The 24,613-nt window shown below is 41.5% G+C and overlaps 1 protein-coding gene across 10 annotated transcripts in view; it reads left to right on the top strand.

Moving 5' to 3' along the window:
* SUPT3H (SPT3 homolog, SAGA and STAGA complex component) overlaps positions 1–23,651 on the top strand; it is a 434,721-nt gene extending 411,070 nt beyond the window's left edge. For 8 of the 10 annotated variants that reach the window (XM_059728873.1, XM_059728897.1, XM_059728875.1 and 5 more), the window contains one exon: positions 16,787–21,897. In XM_059728873.1, the coding sequence (XP_059584856.1) occupies positions 16,787–16,906 (120 nt within the window). In that variant the 3' untranslated portion in view covers positions 16,907–21,897. The other 2 variants (XM_059728886.1, XM_059728883.1) reach the window with 2 other exon arrangements.
* The last annotated feature ends 962 nt before the right edge of the window (positions 23,652–24,613 follow it).

The raw sequence follows: 24,613 nt of genomic DNA, 5'->3' as shown, positions 1-24,613 counted from the left end.
CAGGGCCTGGAGACTTAAATTACTTTGAATTTGTCAACTGTTCCCTGAGCCTTTTACTTGTTGTGCTCTGTAGTTCTTCCCCTTCTTGGCATATCTTAATTTTGTTAGCCTCTGGTCACTTTTCATAGTTTCATAGTACTTAGGGTCAGAAGGGACCTAAACAGATCATCAGGTCTGACCTCCTGCCCTAGGCAGGAACGGGTGCCGCTGTCATATCACCCCAGCCAAATCATATCACCCCAGCCAAATATCTGTCCAGCCTCCTCTTGAAAACCCCTACGGTAGGAGAGAGCACCACCTCCCTTGGGAGCCCATTCCAGAGCCTGGCAGCCCGAACTGTAAAGTAACGTCTCCTGATGTCCAGCCTGAACCTGCTCTCTAACAATTTGTGGCCATTATTCCTATTATCCCTGGGTGGTGCCCGGGGGGAACAGAGCCTCCCCCAATTCCCACGGGTTCCCTCTGGTGAGTTCAGAACTGGACACAGTACTCCAACTGTGGCCTGACCAATGCTGCCTATAGGGCAGTCTTTAGTGAAGACTGAAACCTGGTAGTAGTCATTGAGTGGCTCCCACCTTCTTTGCATCTTCCGTTAATATCTTGCCTTCCCTTTTGAGCAGCACACCTGGTTTTTCATTTCCATCTAATACTTCTAGAGCTCCGTCATATTGTCTTTGATAGCTCTTGCCAGTTGTAACTCGTTTTTCCCTTTTGTTTTGCTAATGTCGTCCCTACATGTTTGTGCTATTCCTTGTCTATTTAATTAGCGACCTCCTCTTTCTTCCATTCCCTGTATGCAACTCTGCTTCGATTTTCAGATAGCTAAAAAAAACTCCTGGTACAGCCTCTTCTTGCAGTTCTTATACTTTCCCTGAGACGTAATACCCAATGCTTTTCCAAACCTTGATTTCCTTTTGAAATTCTATGGATTTGAGCTTCCCTGACTGATCATCAGGTTGTCTTTTAAAAAGCAAAATACTCAAGCCCTGTTGAAGAGACTGTTCATCTACCTGTATTTCCATACCCATGTTGCTGTTAAATCTCATTGCCCCTTGATTACTTGCTTAATTCAGCTTTTCTACTAGACCCACCCACTCTCTTGTTCCCTAGACCAATGATTCCCAGTCAGGGTGCTGGAGCACACTGGGGAACCTTGAGATCCTTCCAAAGGTGCTCCAGGCTGCCACACAATGTTAGCATGGTCGTGTTTGCAAATATGATTCATAAGATAAACCCAGAGATTTCAAATAGGGATCCATTGTGTTAAAAACATTTTGACCTGTTGTGGCCTTTCGGAGTTCCTTGCAACAGAAAAAATTGCTCTATTTTTCTATAGTAAAAAATTGTGTGAAAATCAATATTTTCTGTGAGGTGCCTTGATTCTCTCAAGGGATGCATTGAATCTAAAGAGGTTGAGAACTACTGTCCTAGAGCATTGTTAGTCTGCCAGAGGTGGGAGCCACAATAAAGAGCTTCCCACGCTGTTCCATTTAGGAAGTATTTAGCACATTTTAACTTTTTCCTTTGAATAAAACACTTCGCTGATTTAGGCCGTATTGGTTTAGACTAGTTCTGCATAAATGAGCACTGGTCCTGAAGATGGGGCCTAATTCTTCCTTACCTTATACACTTATGAGCTCTTCTGTTGTCTTCAGGTCATGCAGCTGGCAAGGCAAACACAATATTTAAGATATACAAGTGATTTATGCAATACCAATTCCTTTGTGTGTTTTCTTTTTTGCTTAAGATGCATCTCTTGCCACCCTAGTTTTCCTAACTCAAATCCACATACTCTCAGAAGTTTTTTTTTCATCTTTCTGTCATTTAACAAATTTAGTCTTGCAGAAAACCTGAGTTTTTCTTCCTCAACAGATGTCTGTGAAACCAGTTCTTGGACATCCACAGGAATTAGTAGCCTAATTCATTTAGGCCTTTTTTGGTCAATCTAACAGTGCGTCAAAAGTCCTTTATACATCTGGCCAACGGTATTTTTATCTAACATGCCATCTCTACTTGTTTTATCTATACTTAATGCTATGGTAACTATGTGATATGGTAACTTAATGCTATGTCAGGAAAGACATAGGGGGAAAATGGTCACAAACAGCCAGCGTTTGGGCTTGTTGTTGTACCTGTTACCTACATATGGAAGTAATTGCCCAAAAATTCATGTAAAAAATTGGGCACAATTTTAACAGTGAGGAATTGAAGGAGGTGGAGATTGCTTCCATGAAAATATTTTGGTCAATATATTTGTTCAGTGCAGAAGTATCAGGTTGAATTTGTTTGGTGTGTTATACCAAGGAAGTGAGTCCAGGTAATATAACAGCTTTAAAATCCGTGAATGTGATAAATCCCACTGATTACAGAGAGACCACACATGTCTGCGAAAACTGATTGATCAAGTTGTCCCAGCTTCTGCACTCATCTTTAAGATACTATGCAACAGATGTAAGCAGCAATTCTAGATCCTGGTTTATAATGGAAGTGAGACCCCTTATAAAAAGGGAAGAATCTACCTCATCAAGTGATTTGTCATAATAAGAAGCCACAGATTTCAGTTTTGCGTTTGGTATTGCCATTGCAGTTCAGACTCATGGCCAAAGTAGGACTGTGTTTCACTAATAGACTAATGAGTTATTGATGGCTTTAGAAATGAAATGCCAGGGAGGAAATTAGAGCCAACATGGATCGTGAGCCAGCATACAGCATGGCTGGTTTTAATCGACACGGAAGATCTTCCATAGTAACGCTGTCATTAATAGTGCAGTTATCACTGTTTCCAGATGCCATGATCATGAACATTCAGAGTCTATGTGCAAGGAATATAATATAGCCTGGTCTTTTCCTCCTCTGGATTCACCCAGAGGGAAAGAAATAATGCTATCACCACAGCCCACCCGAGCTGTTTTTGCCAGGAAGCGAAGGGCGTGTGGGAGGAGTGCTGTTTTGTCACATCTGGGGTTCCCTTAGAGCCCACCAGCAGAGACGGCTTTGAGGATGCACAGAATGAGAACATCCGCAGTCTGCTCCAGTCTGTATCCTTTCCCTTTGGTTTTTGTCTTCAGCTGGGCCGACCCCTGGTAGTGTGGGGAACTTGCACGTGGACTCTGAACCTAGCTCTGCGTGGTTTTGTTTTTTAATGATCATCAGTATCTGTGCATATTCGTTCTCATGAGATTATGGCAACAAAATCACTGCAAGACCCTAATTAGAATTTGTTAGAAACCTTACAGTTATTTGGGGGAAAACGTATTTCAATCACATTTCCACCAAAGAATAATTTTTGAGTATTTGAAGCAGATGTAATCTTTGCGGTAGGTAGTGTGTGAAATAAGTGCAAGGACTGGGCAAGTAAAGGTGCAGAAGGGGATGTAATTATTCAGTGTGGTGGAAAAGCCCAGCTCACAGCATGCTTAAAAGGTGGTGCCTTCTTTCTGCATTCAGGAAGGAATATCTACTTTGACTGAATGCATTTAAAATATAAAGATTTTAAAAACTGGCAATTCAGTAGTCTTTCAGTTTTAAAATTTGGGCATCTGATTTGAGCCTTAGGAATATCGTCCCTTAGCCCCTGTGTTCCCTAGGTGTAAAACCAATCTAAGTGTAGAAACATGCTCTAAGTCTTCTAAGTGTGCAAAACTACTCCTGTGTCTTTTCACTGGAGCATCTGGGAAAGGAGGAAAAAAAATCTAACTTTTAGTAAGCAACATTTGGATTTCTAGAGAACTGTCTGACCACTTCAAAAAGCCATGAATTAGCTGTATGGTTAATGGCATATGCTTCACAAAGCATGGTGCCATGTGTCCTACTTTCATCTGGGAAATGGTAATTTAAAATAGTTAATAGTTAGGTATTGTAACAATTAATTTTGCCTACTATCTAATTCAATAGTGCTTATAAATAAATATAAAAATTATTTGATTTCAGTTACCAGTTGAGCTTGCCAGTCACCTCTCTAATTTGTAAAATTTGAAGTGTTTCAGCCAAGCTGTTGCTGGGCTGAAAAATATCCACAAAGCAACAGCACTCCAGCTGGCACCCCTCTACGTAGTATCAGCAGAAGGGCCAATTATGGAGTCAACCAAGGAGAGTGGAATATTCTTTTTCCTTTCCAGATCAGATCGAAGACGCGTTATTCAGTTCAATTAGGGTCGAGAAGTTCATGCTTTCACTGTCTTGAGTTGACTGTATAGGGAGTGACTCTAACTCTGTGCAGAAGGACAGAAGCAACAGCTTTGCACCATGTAAGCTGTATTTAGCTGGGTGACTTTCATCCACGGAGAGCATCCTGGTTCATAATATCTCTGCAGTTTCAAAGAAGAGCGTGAGATTTAGTCACACGATTCCCATTGACTTGTACCTAACAAGGGCTACAGACAAAGGAAAAGGAAAACGGTGCAGACGACCAAGTAACACAATTCGTGAAAAACAAATAGAAACTGGCTGTAAATCGCAGTTTGTGAGCTAGCCGGGTCCCAGAGCAGGGCCAAGCTGTGGGTCCAGCTGCTCCGTGGCACAAGCCCCGATTATTTTTCACTGACTTCAGAGCATTTGCAGGGCGAACGCTCTCACAAAGATGAACTGTTTTTGAGCAATTTCTCCAGTGGATTAGGCATAAACATGCTTTCCTTGGACATCAAATCTGTGTGTCTTCTTTTTTCGCTGTTTTTTTTCCTGTGAGGAAACCTAATAATGAAGGCCAGTAAAGAAAACTTTATTCTCCATTTATGTTTAGTCTAAGGCTCAACCTAGGTTTGTGGGGAGTAAAAACTGCCTTCTGCTTTTCGGGGGCGATATCCTCTTGTGCCTAAGGCACAAGAAGGGAACCATTGGGTCAGCCTGAAGTACCCAGGGACCCTGTTCTCAAAGACCGGGGAAATGCAGGGTCTGAATTATGGGGGAGTTTGGGGGGCAGAGTCCCCCATAAGAGACAAGATCCACCCCCCTGTAAGATTTGAAAATCATAACCTGGAGGGGTCTCCAATTTTATTAGGGCATCGTGATGGGCAGCCCAATTTTTTTTTGCAGACCTCCCTAAGAGTCAAAGTGTAATTCAAACTCTGGGGAATAGGAGAAGACTGGCTACTTACCTTGGCCAGTAATCCTGGAAAGTCCTACAAACAGCCTACCCCAGCTGTCCATACCTCACCAGTCTTGTACTCTGAACAAGCAGTGCGACTCCTCTGAATTTCAAAACTGCCTCCCCCGACTTCCAAACTATTTAGCTTTCCCCTGAAAAGCATCTGGTCTTCTCCCCCTCCAAAACTGCTTTTATAGAAACATCCAGATTTTTTTTTAGGCTGTCAAACCCTCTTATATTTCTGAAACCCCTTTCCTGTAGCATTTGCCTTATTTCTTCCCTTATAAGCAGTAAGTCCAGTTTTCCCAATGAGATCTTATTAAGACTCTGTCCGTACTGCAGAGCTAGAACTATATGCAGGAGAGGCGTGGAATCCCTCTCTGCTGGATGGAAGAAAATAAGATGCAAGGGACCACAGAAGACGAGACCTATTAGAAATATAGTGGAGAGAAAGTGTTGAGAGAGTGCTGACGTACTGAGACAATAAAATGTTTGATGGAAGTGGGGAAGACAGGGATAGGGAGAAGTAATAAGGAAAGTTGGGTTGGCTCAGATAAGGTGGAAGGGGACAGCAAGAAAAATGGAAAAGTTTAACTGAGGCAAGGGAGAAGAAAACCCAAATAAAAGATTTTAAAAAGTAACTAGTGCGAAATAAAGGAAGAAGAGCTAAAAAAGAATGGGGAAAAAGTCTTGACAACAGATGAGTGAAAAAAAATCAAGCGAATCAAAACTTGTTGGAGGACTAAAATCAGATATTAATGATAAAGATTGGTGGAAGGTGCAAGAATATATTGATGCGACAGTAGAGAAGGGAAAGAAGGCACAAGACAATTCAAAGGAGATCCAATTTGAGAACGCTGAAGCCCTTCTAGTTGCTTTGGCCACATATAGATTCCATTGAAACGAATCGGAGTAGTTTGTGGTTGGTTTTAACCGGGGCGGGCAATTATTTTGGGCAGAGGGCCGCTTACTGAGTTTCGGCAAGCCATCAAGGGCCGCATGGTAGGCAGCCAGGGGCAGATAAATATTAATTTTCTAAATTTTTAGGGGTTCCACGGGCCAGACAGAATGGCCTGGTGGGCCGTTTTTTGTCCACCCCTGGTTTTAACAAACCTAACCATAATGTTTAATTTACTGAAATGTCAATGTCAACCATTACATGGCCAAATATATACATTAATAACAGTAGGTGGTGTTTTCAATATTTATAATAATGATAAGTGGTAATAGTGTTACATCCCCTTTGACTAAAATTAGCTCCTCAAGTTCCATAGCAGTGACTGAAACAGGTGTGGGACAAACAGGCATGCCTTTTTACCTAAATATGTTGGGGGGGGGGGGGGGGTGCTTCTTTTGTTTTGCTTTTAAATTTTGTTACTATCTAAGCCAAGACATATTTTTGTGTAGCTGTGGATATGTATACATCACTGCATAAACTATGGACAGAATTCCCAACCGCACTCAGCACCTATATCCAGGACAAGATTTTTAGAAGAGCTCATTCCCTGTTTGGGTACCAAAAAAGTGCTCAGATTTACAGATGAGCTCAGCATGTTGGATGTCTGTCCAGTTGGATACTGGGCTTATTTGAAAATCTGGCCATATGTGTCACAAATTGCACGTTGTTGGGTTCTGAGAGCTTTTGAAAATCTGGTTCTTATTTTGGCACCTGAAAGGAAGCCGAGTTTTTCTGGAAAGCCGGCTCCAATTGTGGGTGCTGAGCCCTTGAAAATACAACTCTGACCTTTTGAAAATCTGGCTCTATATGTAAGTATATGCTAACTGTATCTGTGCTGCGCACTGGCATTGACATCACAAATATGTAGTACTGTGGATTGGTCTCCAAACCAAAGTGTACGTGCTGTCCTGCATATCTGGTTTTGAATTCTGCAAAATAGAACTCAGACCTGTTGAATTCTCTTGGGTCCTTCTCAGTGTAAATGTAGAAACTAATATGGGAAATTTTCCGATGTGTTCATGAGGATTTTTGAAGGCTGCTAGATGCATTTTTACCAGCTGATATGCAACATTTGAAGTAACTTCCTAAAGTAGTCGTGCCATCTTCTGAATGGGATGGTTTTGATAGCCAGACTGGGCTGCCTGGGCTACTGTTAATTGGCAAAACAGGGGATTGAAAAGGCCTAAATCCTTGTCATAGAAGGGCAATGCCGGTGCATTTTCCTTCCCTATACGTTGAGCATAAGCTTGTTCCTTCATCCTATGTGCTGATAGACCCTGTTTTGGAGCATCATTTACAGCAGTGGATGCATTCAACGATGTGAGAACACTGATGAGTGGGAGCCTGTGACCTTCCACTTTCCATATGGAAAACATCTGTAACTGGCAAAGCATTTCTCTGTAAAGAAATGTGCTGCTGTTTCATACTTGCTTTAAAGTGTTATATAGGCCTGAGGTATCAACTTGAGTTTGTAAAGATGTTGATTATCACCAGACTCCAGACCCATTTGCAGAAATGCCAAAATAATCTCTACAAGAAGACAGACACTCGCATTTTATGGAGCAAAATGAATGCAACAGCGACTGGAAAAGTATATAGTAACTAAAATAATTCCAAAAATAAAAGAAACAGAGCCTTACCCTTTTATTGTGGCCCCTTAACTCAGTCCTCAGAGAACCCAGCTGATTGATGCCAGCGATGCAACCTGAAAATTAATGTCAATTACCCAAAACAAAATGCATATAAGTAATGTTAAGGGTCTTATTTAAACCCACAAAAAGCAGGAAATTCCAAGCTACTGTAGGGCTGGAAACCTGGACTTGACACTCCAGTCTTACCACAAGCCATTCTGCAGTGGAGAAAGACAAGAGAAAGGAGACGCTCCACCATTCTGATCAACAGTGCAGTGGAGGCAGCACGTCCCTTCTGCGCCCTTCGTCCCTCCAAGCTTTACCGACAAAAGAAGCAAGTATAACATGATCCAGATTTAATTTCCCCCTCTCGCCTTTTCTAATTAAAACAGATCTTGCTGATGAATGCACCCTGGCTGCCTGATCATTTCCAATACTGGTTCCCTGTTTGTGTCTTCCCTGTAATCTGCAATGAAGGTATTGCTGTCAGCGATTAGTGCATGAAATGTATTTGCTGCAAAAATCCTGCATCCTGATGGGATCAGCTTTGCACCCTTGATAAATGAACATGCAATAATGGAGCTGTTCTGGTGTCAGCATGCACACAAACCAAAAAGGGCTCACATCAAAGAATTTCTTACTAAAGAAACTTTCATATAGGATTTAAATATTCAATATATGATTAAAAAAATATGGGCTCTGATATCATGGAAAGCCCTTGATGGAGTTACAAGCGGGTAATCCATCTCTCCCCATTCATAAGCCTATGTTTAAATGATTGAACAATGGCAATCAGCCAGAGGAATCTTGTAGCCTAGCCAGTTTGATGCTAGACAAATACCACTTGTAGATTTAAATTGAAGTAACTCTGCTGTAAGATCTTATGCGCGAGGCATGTAGGAGCTCTTTTATTTAAGAGTATAGATTTTGCCATGATTGAGCAAAATAATAGTTCATCTAGACAAGTTCCTGACGTTTGTTGTCCCAAAGATTTTGAAAGAAGGTGCTGTTAAGTGGCAAATGCTGTAGATGGAAGAGATGGTACAGCAAATTTTGAATCATTAACTCAGCAGAATTTAGGCATGCTACTAAGATGATGGCAGAATTAAAAAAGGGAAAAAAGCTGCATTTGAAAAAATCACGTGCAACTTGACCCAGACTTCCGAAAAAGCTAGAAGGACACGGTTCCCCATCTTCTCAGGTGGCTTCCCCAATTTCATGTAGATACAAAGGGAGTGGCCTTCTTCACTTGAAACCCATCTCCCTTCCTTCATATCATCCACAAAGAGCTAATTATCCTGAGTCACCGGAGGTGTCAAAATACCTACAAAGGCTTTTGACTCATTTTCTTGGCCCTCCTCTTTGTATGGGGTGTAACAAAAGACTCCTTTGTATCAAGACAGTTGTTCTATTGATCCTGCCTTGTGCAACAGCCGTCCAGGATTTAAGCTGTCTGGCACATGTAGATAATATACCTCTGTACCAACCCTTAAGTGGTAAAGGAACTATTGACTTCTGCAGCTAGTCACCTCCACTGGTAAATTCAGAGGGAGGAGCCATGACCCTTGGAAAGACCTGCCAGCCCCAGGGGAGCTGGGAAGACTCTTCCATTTGCCTTTCATCACCTGCACACTTACGGGGATGCCACCCACAACCCGGCCCTTACCATAGTAGACAAGGATTTACTGAGTGTATTTTTGTATTGAGATTCTAATTGTTGGTGTTAGGAGATGGGACACTTCTTAGGGTCTGATCACAAAGGTCCAGTCAGAGAATGGGGTCCTTTGACCCCAGCTGACTTCCCGCCCCCAGGGCAGGGGGCTGGACTTGATGATCTTCGAGGTCCCTTCCAGCCCTAACGTCTATGAAATAAGTCATTATCTGCACAAGAGCCAGTCATTTTCACGACTGAGGTTTCCTTTTCCTCCCATGTGTATTGCAGTTTTCCCCTAAATCTGTATTTTAGGATCATTCCATGACCTAGTGCTTAAATATTTTTTGCATGGTACATACTTTTAATTACTTTGACATGGCTCAAAAAGTTGGTTGACCAATGCTAAATGTATTTGGGTTGCAGTTTGTAGTTTAAGACAAAGGGATGCATGGGCAATAATTGGAAGCAAAGCTTGCAGATTAGGTTAGTTGATGTCATTCCTGCCCCAGTTGGCATTTAGTTGTTGTTTTTTATGCACATAGTAGGTGCAATATTGTGCGTGCAGTAAAAAGTGACACTCAGTACTTTTATCAAAGTACACACTGTAATAAAAAAAAATGGAATAATTCTAGCAATGTAAAGTCTGATTTAAAATTTAATTTAGAGGTAGGCCAGAGCTATGAAAGTCAAGAGTGTTTGGATTTTGCATTCCAGTTCTAGCCCATTGCATAATTTAAAGGAATGATCTTAGAGGGCAGAACTGAATCCAGATTTTTTCAAACTTCAGAAGGAGCCAGTGATCATGTTTTGGTTTGGGCCCATCTCTAAAGTGAATGTTGTAGAAATATGGTATAATGTAATAATCTATCAATGGTGAAACATTGGCACAAATAGATACACTTCCTTTGCACTTCAGATCCGCTGCCATAAATGCTATAGAACTGCCTGTGGAATATAGATTTGTTGCCATGTTAAAACCTAATACTAAAATCTTAATCAGGATCAAATATGACAGCCTTTTCTTAAGTAAAACTCCTGCTAATGTCAATAAGAGGGCTGTTTTTCCCTGCAGGATAGATGCTCCTCTGCTTTTGATCAGTCCAGCTACAGCTGATTCCAGTTTTGTCTGAGTAAGGAGTGAGTAAACACTGAGTAGAGGCCTTAGGATTTGGTTGCAGGGGTTTAGGTTGTAGCCGTGTTGGTCTAAGGACATAGGCAGACAAGGTTCCTCGGGTGAATTTGATATCTTTTATTAGACCAACCCAAATAGTTGGAGAATAGTTATTAAGCAAGCTTTCGGGTTCAAAAACCTTTCGTTTCCATTAGGATTTGGTTCGCGCTCATCAACCTCAGGGCAGACTTCATTTTGTATGATTTTTAAGCTATTAAGATATTGGTTGGCATCCATTTGAGTTCAGATTCCTAATATCACCAAATAATTATGTGTAGATGATGAAATGAAAAAAACCCAGGCACGTAAGTCTCCAAACGCACATTTCAGTCTGGGTGGCTGAAATGGCTCATAACATTCAATGCATGAAAATGGAGTGGATTGAATAAATTAGCAGAATCACAAAAGGAAACCACTATAGGAAATAGTTTTACACGTATAATCACTGAAATACTCTAGTGAATGTGTCAATCCGTACTAAATAAATATATTTGTTTATAGACATGCTCTGTATTAGCTTCCACTCTTTCACAGCACTTTGCCAAACAAAATCCCACTAGAAGTAGGATGTTCGCACCCGAGTAGGAGTTTCTTGGATAAATATTTTTTCTATATTGAGACCAAAACCACTTCTACAAATTTCAGACTTTGATTGAAATAGTATATTTCTTTTGCTTTTTTTATTCCCATCTCCTCCACTGGCAACCACTGATGCATTACCTTAACTCCTCTTACCTCCCACTGCTATGGCGAATAAGAGCCCCACTGGAAACAGAGTGCATCAGTCAGTAATGAGTGCTGTGCAGTAAGAACTGGCCGCACCCAAATGCCTCTGCTAGCAAAGGAGCTTGGAGCCTGAGAACATTTCTGCATTTGCAGAACGGCTTTCTGCACTGTGCTATTGGATAGGTCCTGATTTTCCCAGTTAAAATGATTCACTGGATTAAAGAAAGAATACAGATTATACATCCTGAATGCACCATTCATTGAATCCTTTCGGGGGGAGGAGGGGGCGGCAGAAACGTGTTGCAATATGTCTGTGAATGTTACGTTTCAATGTTACATGAAAAAAGGAGTTAATTGAGTCGCAAGAAATTCAGAGTAAATTTTCCTCTCCCTCCCCCCCCACCACCAGATCAGTTAAATCTTAAAAAAAAACAAAACCCACCAACCCCTCCTTCCCCAAACTTTTCCTCTAATTCAGTAGCTGCCGATTTCAACATCCAACTCCGCAAATATAGTATCTTAGCCATAGGAACTGGTAGGGGGGGAACCTAATGAAAATAATAATTATTGTTTGGCATACTGTATTTCCAAAGCACTGTGCAAACATTAACTCTGTAATCATTCAATCCTCAAAATAGTCCTGGGCGAGTGATAGCATTCCTGTTTCAAAGCCGGGGGAAATTGAAACACGGGAAAGTTAAGTGGTCTGTCTGAGGCCACACAGCAAGTAAGTGTCAGAGCTGGGATTGGAGCCCAGCACTTCCTGGCTCCTGCCTCGCTGCTCGATGCACTGGACCACACCGTCTCTCTTCCAAGCAAATTGCCTTAAATACACAAGCGGGGATCGTTAGCAATAATAACGTTTGGGGTAAATTAAACTTTCTTTTGACACTGGGCAAACTGACAGCTTGAGCCCCTCCTGCAAATAATAGAAACGTTGAAAAGCCCGAAGTCGCCTTTCATGGAGAAAAGAGTCAGGCCATTTCATTCCTAATTAAAGTGCCCCCATCCAAGATGGACTTGCAGTCAGAGGTAGATTTTCACCTGAGTGTCGTGTGACTAACTTGCAGCACCGTGCCTTGAGTTATAGACTGCTGTTTTCCAACTGTTATCATACACCCAAGTTCTTTTTCCCTTCGGGATGTAACCTTAGTCTCAGACATAATGAGCTTGCCAGAATTTATTATTGCTGCAGTAGAGTTAAAGCTAACAAGTGGAGGAGTATCGGTGGAGGAGATGCTGGCATAGTCTTTTTAGCAGGTCAGAAAGTGGTTAAGCTAGTTTAATGTAAGCAGGTAAAATTAGAAAGGGGCAATGCCTGATGCCCCCACCCTGAATTTGATGCAGAGGAACCAAAATAGGAGCAGTTGTGTTGGATCCAGTATGATCGGAGGGCTGTGCTTCTGCCTGTGTGCAGCAGAGTTCAGCACCACTGGGGAGGTCTCTGCGCTGCTGCAGAAGAGCTGTTGCGGGCAGAGGAAGTGATCTTCCACGGCACTGATTTGCCTCTATGTGTCCCACCAGGAAAGGAGGGCTTTTCCCGAGGCTGGGGAAGCAGTGGTGGAACAGCAGCACTTTGTGCAGCCTGAGGGCACAGTCCTCCTAACTCAGCCCAGCTGAAGACTGTGTGCTGGGAACAGTATGGGGGGGGGGGGGGGGGTGCTGAGTGATGTGCAGAATCTGAGCAGGGTTTATTATTTTTTATTGTGCTAAGCAATGTTTTTTTTTTCCTTTTACAACGCAGGAGAATTTCTCGTTTGCAGAAAAATAGGGCTATTAAAATCGGTGGCAGCTATGGGAAGAGCTTTGCAAAAGTATGCTTGTTTTGCAGAGTGTACTGCCAAGTATTGTTTTACAGTTTCATTTTTTCCTTCTCTCTCTCTTGTTTACAGTACCCTCAGAGAACTGAAATGATGTTTCTCTGCCTACCAATTTTGTTCTTTTTTTTTTTTTCTTTTTGGCAAATGTTGATACCCCACTCCCACATCCCAGTTTTAACTTCAACAGAAGCCATCAGCCCTTTGCCTTACTTTTCCTTCTTATGATTAGCAGCCCAGCCCTGAGAACAGCATTTGTTAGTTAACTGCTGTGTTGCAAATTATGCAAAATGAGCCCCATGCAAGCCAAAGTCTGCTTGTGACGTCAGCAGGTTTGCACAGAAGGAACTGAAATCCAAATGTGACCCTTGTTCCCCACCCCCCAAACATCCTAATGACCCCTAATGATGATTTTGTTTTTCTCAGCAATGGGAAGATGAGGTTAAAAAAAACAAATGAGTTGGAATAGGTAAGCTTGCTGACTTTCTTTACCAAAATTGGATCAAGTGCGTGTGCATGCCTGGGTGCGGCAATGCAGTTTTTGCATGATCATTGAAAAAGAGTTTACACCATTGGCCAGTAAACAGTAAGCGAAGCCCAACACTGACTTCATTGGAAAGCATTTCGTTAGCAGATCACTAAAGGGTGGGTTATCACAGCAGCTCTTCCATCACTGCTGGATGTTTGTGGCTGCCTGTGTAATGGGTGTTGATGGTCACAGTCCCACATGTAGGAGACAGGTGTCTACAACGGGAGAAGGTCCCATTATAGCTGGGGTATTATTAGCAGCTTCAACAGACAAGGAAAGAGCAAATGTGACTACTGAAGTTTTTCCTGACTCGTATAGGTGGTTCCTGTAGGGACGGGGTTGGGAGGACAGAAGGGGCTCATTTCCAGAGAGATCTCTTTCTTGGATAAAAAGATATGACCGTTTTTAGCACTGTCAGTCTGGCACTATCATAAATCAGATGGGTGAGGATTCATGAATGCAGCATAAGGCACATTGTGGATGGCTTAAGTTTGTCATCCATTAAACCTGTTCACACTTGCCTACAATTATGGCATTTATTATCCATTATTTGTTCCGTGCCAACAGTATACGAAGCATTTTATTTATATGTGTATAAAATATACATTCTCCTTCTCCCCCTCGTTCTTGGAATAATATCAGACATCTGTACTTTGGCTGCTGATTAAATATGGGGTAACTGAAGTAAGAGATTTAAATGCTATTGTCATAAATTAAAAAGGAGGAATAACGTATTATGCTTCTTTTGTTATGTGTATGTACTTTTAATAAGGAGAGTCTGTATCCATGTAGGTTTATTTGGACCTAAACAGGAGCAACTAATTCTGAATGACAAATGGATTTTCCTCCTTAAACAGTGCTGTTTATACTTAGCTCCTTAAGTTAATTATTATTTTAATCTGTAAATAAGCTGACACTTCTTTGCATGTGGTTTGACTAAGCAGGCTGGGGAAATTAGAAGAGTAACCTTTTAATCACTGGGTTTTTGAATGTAGACATTTTTATGTTCAAAGAATGATGAATCTGTCCAGAATGACTTGTTTGATATTATGGGGCTTATGAAATTTCAAAGTTAACATTCCACAAATAAAATGGAAAGAAGAAAAACGGGAAAAGGAGTATATTTAAAATTACACAATCTTTGTGTTTTATGGGTTCCAGGTTATTTGGAATGGAATGAAAGTTAATGCTACATCCTTTTTTCCATCCTGCCAGCCAGTATCTGATCCAAAAATGTCTCTTATTTAAAGGGCAGGGCTCCCTCCACTGTTCTTAAATAAAGGCTTCCACTGTCTGAGATCTAATCCTCCCTGATTTCCACAGTAACATGATAAGAATGCAGAGGGAGACATTTTTAATGAAAAAAAGTTTTGCATTTAATTCCCATATCACCAGGAAGCTAAACTCATCTGGTTCAATTTACATTTATGCAAATATCAGAAAATAGAGCAAAATTACTAAAGGGAGGAAGAAGGACCATGGCATGTCACAAACAAGATGTGCCTATTTGTATTTATGTTTGCTAATGAAGTTCAGCCAGGGCTTGCTCTTTGATTTTGGTGTCTCAGTCTGCTATTCCACTTTATGCATTATAATTAAATCACTTGCCCACACACATACACAAGGACAACAGGAAAGGGAGCCTTCAAGCTTTTAAAATGTTGTTGCATGTAACTTGGATAGAAGGCAAGAGTAATACAGGAATACACCATTGTAAAGTGTCCCAACGGGCCCGGTTCCCTGTTCAGGGGAGTTGTTGTACCTCTCTTGAAGTAAACAGAGCCACAGACTTAAACCGGGAGACGATTTGGCACAATACAGTGTAGCATTTGTAAAGCTCATGGGGGATGATGTTTGGGCTCTAAACTTTTCACTTTTTAGCCCCAGTGAGGAATCTAACTCAGTTCACCCAACCCCAAAATTGTCATGTCTATGCATTTGTCTGTTCAGAATCGGTCTTTCTCTTCCCCTCTTTCTCACCATGTTACGTCTGTGAAATAATCCATCCAATAATGTAAGAGTTAACTAGAGATAGCCTTGGCCAGCAGTTTTTGGATTCTGAAATTTTCCCAAATTCGTGAGTATTGAGATTTTTGGGTTTGGCTTGGACCCATTTCTGTAAATCTCTGCTTCACATATCAATGTTAAAAAACCCACTGGCTTCCTGACTAGCTTCCTGGTGTTGTCTTCCATTCTGTGTCACCCTGGTCTCTCAATACGAGGCAAGAGCGTTATTTACCCTTTCAGCTATTTGCACAGCTCTCCCTACTAGGAGAAACATGTATGGCGAAGAGACTAGTCACCCTTTTTTGTGTCAAGACCTGTATTTTGAACTTCATTTCCCATTTGCCTTTTTAATGGAGCATCTCTTCCTTTTTGCTGCTGGGCATCAAATCTACTTTAGTAATTCCACCTTATGCCATCTTAACAAAAGGGAAGATTGTGATGTTGCTTTCTCTTGAATGAGAGGAAACTAGACGGTGTTCTTCTCTCTCATGTCCTGACAACACACACAAATAATACTGTCATTTACAGTCCAAAAAGTATATAGGTTAGATGACTTAAATTTGCAAAGAGTAGGAATTTCGAAAAAGGATGTCTTTGCTATTAACAAATTCAAATATGCTTAAATAAATCAAGGCCTCTAATTGTTCTCGGCAGCTCTTTTGGAGGATGTGCATGCATAGAGGATGCATGATGTTATATCATGGTGTCAAGGTTTAATTGGCCTGAGTTTGGACTGCAGTGTCACAAAGCTACAAGCTGGCTCTGTAAGTCATCTTAAACAAGGGAAAGGCCACCTCCTCATTTATGCCATCCCAGGGCTTTGGTGTAAAGTAACTTTAGGGTCACATCCTATTCTAGCTATTACGTACCTAAGTACAGTCCTATTCCAATGTGCTCAAGTCCCTGAAAAACCATGAACACATCTATTTTTTAACACATCTTCATCTTAATCTTAAGGCTAAGTCTTAAGAGCTGTGAGGAAGAAGAGGTCCCACTCACCTACCTTTTACATTAGCAATTTTTCAAGGACTCAGTTTGAAATGGGATCTTACCTGGGCACCTAATAGGTAAACTAAGTCTGGTCCTTAGTGTATATGAGAATCTGTAGCAACTGCTTTTTTTACATGACACCAGAGTTTGTCTTCATTTTTTTTATACAATTGTTATAATGATTTTTTTTTTTTTTAATCCCTTTCTCCATTATACCAAGACTGCAGCTTGCAGGTTCATTCCAGTGACAGCCAGGTCGGGGAGTGCCTGCAGTGAGAGAGGTGCCTCCTGCTGGTCTCTCGCAGGGAACGGGCAAGAGAGCTACAGGAAGAGGTGGTGAGGCTCCAAAGCATCCTCCACCGTGAGTTCATTGATTCAATACTGAAAGAGATCTTCGGGACTGTGGAGGAAGAACTGCCAGAGGCCATGCTAGAGAAGAGAGAGCACATGCACCCCCAGGAGAGTGGAAGCTTGTGATCTCTGGCAGCAAGCCGAAATTGTCACCTCCACCTGCAGTCATTCATCTGGAGAACAGACGTGCAGCCCTAGCAGCAGAGAGGAGGAATGCGTTACGCTGGTGGAGGAAGAGAGGTCAGGCCTCACCAAGGTGGGAAGGACAACCACCACCAAGAAGTGATGGGTGGTGGTGGTTGGAGACTTCCTTCTGCAGGGGATGGAAGGAGCCATTTGCTGACCTGACCTGTTGTCTTGGGAAGTCTGCTGCTTGCCTGGAGCCTGGATCCAAGATATCACAGAGGGATTTCCAAGACTCATCCAGCCCTCTGACTACTATCCCATGCTGCTCATCCATGTGGGGAAGGGGGTGACCTGGAGGAAGAACAAGCAGGAGGTGTCAACAGGCGAAGTGTTCTCACTTTTTCTGAGAAATCAGGGCAATCGACTAATTACCCTGGGTGTCTGAACACAAATGCAAGGAGCTTGGGAAACAAGCAGAGTCACGGCACTATGATGTGATTGGAAAAACAGAGACTTAGTGGGAGCTTGCACGACTGAAACGCTGTCATAAATGGGTACAAACCGTTCAGGATGGACAGATGGGAGAAGAGGAGTTGTCATCACACTTTATGTGAAAGAGCCATATGACTGCTCAGAGCTCCAGCATGAAACTGGAGACAGGCCTGTTGAGAGTCTCTGGGTTAGGGCCAGAGGAGAGAGCAACAAGGGTGATGTCGTGGTGGGGGTCTGCTCCAGACCACCAGACGAGGAGCAAGTGATGGATGAGGCTTTCTTCAAACACCTAAAGGAAGTTTCCCAGTCACAGGCCCTGGTTCTCATGGGGACTTCAATCCTCCTGATGTGTTGGGAGGGCAATACAGCAGTGCCTGGGCAATCCAGGTGGTTTTTGGAGAGTGTTGGGGACAACTTCCTAGTGCAAGTGCTGGTGCAGCCAAGTAGGCGCTGTGCTCTTCTTGATCTGCTGCTCTCAGACAGGGAAGAATTGGAGGGGAACATAATAGTGGATGGCAAGTTGGGCATCAGGAACCACCAGATGACTGAGTTCAGGATCCCGAGGAAAGGAAGGATGGAGAGCAGCAGAGTAAGGACCCTGAACTTCAGCAAAGCAAACTTCAACTCGCTCAGGGAACTCATGGACAGGAACCCCTGGGAGGCCAGACTGAGAGGGAGAGGAGTCCAGGGGAGTTGGCTATACTGTAAAGAAACCTAAGAGTGCAGGAACAAATTTCCCGATGTGCAGGAAGACTAGCAAGTGTGGCAGGAAAACTAGCAAGTGTGGCTGGGCAGCAGCTCTGCAGAAAAGGACCTGGGGGTTAGGGTGGACAATAAGCTGAATATGAGCCAGCACTGTGCTCTTGTTGCCTAGAAGGCTAATGGCATACTGGGCTGCATTGGTAGGACCGTTGCCATCAGGTCAAGGGAAGTGATTATCCCCCTCTATTTGGCACTGGTGAGGCTGCATCTGGAGTACTGTGTTCAGTTTTGTGCCCCCACTACAGGAAGGATGTGGACAAATTGGAGAGAGTCCAGCGGAGGGCAGTGAAAGTGGTGAGGGTGCTGGGGGACATGACTTCTGAGGAGAGGCTGAGGGAACTGGGTTTATTTAGTCTAGAGAAGACTGAGAGAGGATTTAATAGCAGCCTTTAACTACCTGAAGATGTGTAACAAAGAGGATGGAGCTGGATTATTCTCACTGGTGGCAGATGACAGAACAAGGAGCAATGGTCTCAAGTTGCAGCAAGGAAAGTTGAGGTTAGATATTAGGAAGAATTTTTTCACTAGGAGGGCAGTAAAACACTGGAACAGGTTACCCAGAGGGGTTGTGGACTCTCCATCCTTGGAGGTTTTTAAGACCTGGGTAGACAAAGCCTTGGCTGGGATGCTGTAGTTGGGGATGGTCCTGCTTTGAGCAGGGGGCTGGACTAGATGTGACCTCCTGAGGTTCCTTCCAACCCTCGTTTTCCATGATTCTCTGATTATTTTTCATGTCTCTTGGCAAATAAAGATGTCCTCTTTAGTACCCTGAATCCGGTAACCTTTATGTTAGGGGTAATTGTTATTACTTAGATACCTGTATAATAGTTTTCCTGTGCATAACAACTTTTAGAGGTTAAAGTTTGTATTTTGTAATGCATCAGGGCTTGGAAGCTGTTCTGTCTTGCTATGGAGAGTTGATATCTTTACTGCTGCAGATGACCCATTTCTGAAATGCTGGCTTGAGGGGAGGTTGAAGGTAAAGCCTGCTTTTTCAAGACGTCACTTTGAAGCTCTTAAGGGTTATAGACATTGCCTCTTACATGAGTTATTCAATAAAATGTGCATATATGAGAATCACTTCCTCCAGCTCTGGAAGACGAAATGTTTTGTTTTCATTCTCGCCAAGGTCCAAAATGGCTGAAGGAATTTTGTTCAGCCTTTCCAAAAAAATTCAACTTTGGGCAGAGATTAAAAGCAAGGAAACTTTCAGCCCAAGGGTGAAGGTTCCAGTAAGCTATGAGTATGCGAGAACAGGGAGTTCAGTAGGAAATGCTTTGCAATCCTAACTATAGCAGGCATGAGCTATAATGTATTGCTAAATATAGATGAGTGGGAGTGTTCTGCTTTAAGAAGGTGGTGTCCTTCCAGCCTTGAAATTTGCTCCTAAAATGACCTTTTCTGGGGTATAGGGAACCATCTAATATTGCCCATGTTGGAAATGTTTAAGCTCGATTATTTCCCAGGTGAGCTCAGCCAAGCCCAAATTTGCGCCTCAGCCAAAAATCCTTTCCCAAACAGGGCAGAATTCAATCATTTATCTTTAATGTGAATCCAACTTTATACTCAGGTTCATTTATCTCAATGTAAACTGCGCAGTAGCCCTAAATATTATATTTGTATGTTAAAGGGCTGTCCCTGTGGTTATAAACTTTGTGAAAATATCGAGGTCAAGGAGGCAAAGGCATTATTTTTGCATGGACATCAAAATGCCAGCCATAATAGTTTGGGCAGGCTGCAGATCCAAATTCCCTTGGACTTTCTAGTTGTGGTTGTGTGGATATATTGAATCCTTCTTTTAAAGTTATTGTCTAGCCTATTTTTGTGCATTTCGTATTTGGATATAGTGTTTTTGTTTGGTTTTTGTTTTGTGGCGGCATTGTCATGTCTGATGGCTGGCTGCCTATCCTACGAGCTAATATTCCACCCTTTGACTTTAATACTATATACAGCTTAATCTATACATTGAAATATGATGTTTATATAAAGGGTGTTATAGCATATAGCGTGTATGGTTTCTCTTTGCATATTCAGTGCGTCTGAAAATGACTCTCTCTCTGTATATGATGGTTGTTTTTACACATATATTTGATTAAAATTCAGTATAAACATAATTTCAATCCAAAAGTTATTTGAGGCTCTTTCTTGCACTGTGTTAACACTGTTCTTCAGTTTCTAGTTCCAAAGAGGGAAAATTGGTTGCTCAAGAATGAGTTAGGAAATTTAATTCAGAATAATATATGCATAGTAGTACGAGGGTACAAATGGATATGCACAACTAAAGAACTATAGGGGATTAAACATTAAAGCAATGCCTTGCTAAACATTTTAGGCTCAAAAGTCAGATTTTGTCAAAACCTGGTAAATACCAAATCATTCTGTTAAATGTATTGGAGTGCCTCTACATTTGAACAGCTGTAACTGAGATTGCAGTCTTCTCCAAGTTTTCCAAAACTAAAAATAATAAGATATTTCCACAATTTATTTTAAAAAATAATTAAAATATGGGGGGGGGGGGGAATAATAGTATTTCTCAGCAGTGTCTGATCACCCATGTTTCAGTATTATGCACTATACCCTTTTCAGATTTTCTTCTGAAGCATTTCTGTTCTGTAGTTTTACTATCGGAGGTCATATGTTATACCAGATAATCTGTTTATATATGGCAGTTCTGATGTGGTTCCGAAAATGAACCAAGGGATCGTTTATACGTAGTGAAATCTAGCAGTCTATTTTCATTTTCCAAGCTGAGTCATAAGAAGAAAGTGAACCAACAATATATAATGGGGAAAGATGTTCCAAATCTTTTCATTTTGATGATATTATTAGCATCACAAATAGAGAAATATTTCATAACATTATGATTTTAAACCTGACAGCCTCCCATTAAAATCTGTGGTTTTAGTTTTTCTGGTAAAAGACATATAACTTCCTGCATTAATTCAGGAGAGACGTTTAAATTGCATGGAAAATATTTTAGTAAGATAGTGACATGGTATCGTTAAAATCCGACTTCTCAACCACTGTTTAACTCTCCCACTTCTTTATCATCGGGAAGACTCGATCTGAGGTTACATTATATGGGAGATCAAAGTTTTCTGTACTGCACAGAATGCCTTAGTTCAGTATAGGACGGGGGAAAATAGACTAGTGTCTGTTTACATAGCTTTTGGCCCAGGCTATAAATTAGAATTGGAAAAGCTGTAAAGAGTCAGTAATTTATGGGCTATTAAGATACTTAGGTTAGAAGTAATTCTTGAACATAGTGAATGGAGAACACATGCTTTTAAAGGACAAACAGATTCAGCATAATAATATATTTTGGGCCCTGTTTATTTTGTAGACAATTAACAAAATAGGATGTCATATTTTTGCATATCTGTTGCTCTCCTGAAATAGAATCACTAACCACTTGTTAACCACATTGATTTTTTAATAGACAAAGTGGTTGCCTATAGCTTCCCCACCAGAAATGTTCAGATTAAGCACACTATTAGATTGCAGCCAGAATCGTCTCCAGAACAGAAAGAAAGCCTCGCCTTCCTCTCTGCCTTTTCCCTTGTTTGAGTTGATGTGATAATTCATTACAGATTTTCTCTTTCTTTGACAGAGTGCCTACCGCAGAAATGGGATGACTTTTCTAGCCTGCTAATATGGATGTGGCTGAGGCAACAGGAAAGACACTGTTATATTAAGGTGATTTTCTTTTCCTCTCCGTGGAGGGGAAAAAAACCCATGAGCTCTAATGTCCCTGTGTACCAGTGAGTGGGCTGGTTTGTTGTGACTATCTACTGGCTGACTCTGTCTCTCTTTCCAGCCCCCTCAATCGTTATTCTTGTTTACTAGCTGGAACATTTAGCTAATTAATGGCAGGATGTTTGGGATAGTGTGTAGGTGGACAAGAATGCAGATCGCACAATTTTTAAATTTGCAATGGTCTCACTGCTATCACCAGCATACAGTGTCACCTCCCCCCCCCCCACTCAAGCCTGTATGTTTTAATTGAGATATTTTGTAAAGGTGTGGGGTAAAAAGAGGCCAAAGATTATTTCTGCTTCCCTTGTGTTTTATAAAATGTGAGAACAGCATTTTCTTGCATGTATTGGTCTCAAATCCTCTTCAGACTGCTAAGACAATAGAACCCCGTGTATCCAACCCAAGACTATTTCAGCGAGCAGCACGTAGAAGTGCGGGTATGAACCAAGTTCAGATAAGGAGGTTTTTCAAATAAGAAGGATTCAGGTAAATAGGATCTTAGTGTTTCCGTTGAATATTACTGTATTTGCAATCCCAGGGTGTGGCTGTCAACATCTCAGCGTTCACCCGATTGAAATACTGACGTCATCGTGAAGCGTTCCAGTCACTACGGGGCGTTGGATCATCTTAAGGCACTTATGGACCTGAGCAGTCCTCTTGATATCAGTGGGACTAGACAAGTGCTTAAAGTGACACACCTGCTTAAGTTCTTTATTGGGAGGACACAGATCTGCTGCCGCTGATGTCAATGATAACATTTCCTTTGGATTGAATGGTTGAAGAACAAGCCCCCGCCCTTTATTTTTTTTTTAATCCTGTTTTTCCACTAGGTTTTTCTTTATTGTTTGTTGGTTTTTAAATCATGAGTCTTCCCTTGATGCCTCTCTCCTCCTCCACTCTTCCAGGCTTTCCTTTCCTCAGGAGCACATTCAGTTCTTCCCATGACAACTGTACAAAGATAGAACTAACCACAGGGATGCTCGAACAGGCAAAAAGGCACCAACCTCAATCCTTCATCAGGATCTACCAGTGTCTACAAGGGCATTTCACCAGTGGTCTGTTTCCAATCCCAGAGTCAGGGAAGGTTTGTGGGGAGGGGGGTCCACAAAAACTTTAGACTTGAGAGATCAGAGAGATAACTGATTATTACTTCTTTATAGTATGGCCATCTATGCCCATCCTCCCGATTCACCCTATTGAAACACTGATGTCATCACGAAGCTTTCCAGTCACTATGGGGCTACGTTAAATCCTCTTTATACTGTCTTTAGTTGTATGTGTTTTCATTGCCCTGCCCTCCTGAACCCACTTCTGAAAACTAAAAGAAAAAAAACCCCTGAAATTTTGTCTCTCTTCCTTCAGACCAACAAATTGTGAAGCATTGTAAATGTGAGCATTGTGCATCCAGTATTAATGCCATCCGTAAACTGCCATTTCTTTTACCTGCCGCATGACCGTTTTTCTGGAATTAATCTGTATGTAAAGAACTAAAAATAATGTGTACAATGCAGCATATTAAAAAGGGGGGAGAGGGAAGTTTTCTGATGTTCCATCTGTGCTTGTTGAAATGTATGATTAAACTTTTCTTTTTATCATCATTCTTATTTTTCTTGGCGTCCCTAATCATGGAAAATTATATGCTTGCTGTAAACATCCAGACTTTTTTAAAAGGACACCAGCATTTATTGTATTTGGTTTCGATCTACAGGCATATAGACAGAAGAAACCATTTCAGGCACTGGGTCCTGGAATCAACATTCCTTCCGTAGCTGTATCTCTCTCCCAGATTTTACATTTTAAAATATGCATAAGCAGGAAAAATACTGGCACTTATTTTTTACTGGTCTACTTAAAGTCCCAGAGAATGAAGACTCAACATACATTTCTCTCAGAAATATGACAGATCATGTTTTTGTTGGTCAGCTCTATGTTTGTCTATCTTGAACAGCCTGACAGGCAATTATTTATAAAATCTGGGTTTGCCCAGTAAACCCATATAATAACCTTTCACTTCTCTACATAAGCCAGTGAGCTCAATTTAGAATAAAACAAGGTAGGTTATGTTGCCCTATCTGGGATTAGCCTAGGTATTCCCATAATTGAGGAATATTATTTTTTCCTCTTGTCTCCACACAGATTTTTTTCTCTGATTCTCTTTATAAGGTAAATGAGAAGCGTGTTAAGCAGTGCCACTGATGCAGTTGTTTCAACAGCACCCTGGGGTGGCATGGAATTAAAGATGAACATTAAAAAAAAAAAAAGCATTGAAAAAGGAAAATATATACTGCTTGATTCACTTATGAAAATATATGGTTCAATTCACTTATGGAAATGGCTAGTTTAGGATTAAGTTAAATACTGTGCATTAACCATCTCTTTTCTACATCATTTTTCACTCGGTAAATCGTTTTCATTCTCCTGACAGATTCTGAATGTTAGAATCGGTGTTTGCAGGCCAGTTAACATGGTGTAAATTAATTGATGCCACCCAGGGCTGGTGGCAGAGCTCTGCCCATATTGAAGTTAAGGGGGAGTTCTTCCTTTGCCAGAGTCGACCTCT

The sequence above is a fragment of the Alligator mississippiensis genome, chromosome 1 (genome assembly GCF_030867095.1).
Source record: "Alligator mississippiensis isolate rAllMis1 chromosome 1, rAllMis1, whole genome shotgun sequence".
Taxonomy (NCBI): domain Eukaryota; kingdom Metazoa; phylum Chordata; order Crocodylia; family Alligatoridae; genus Alligator; species Alligator mississippiensis.
Note: the sequence above shows the minus strand (reverse complement) of the source record. Positions and strands in the feature narration are given on the sequence as shown.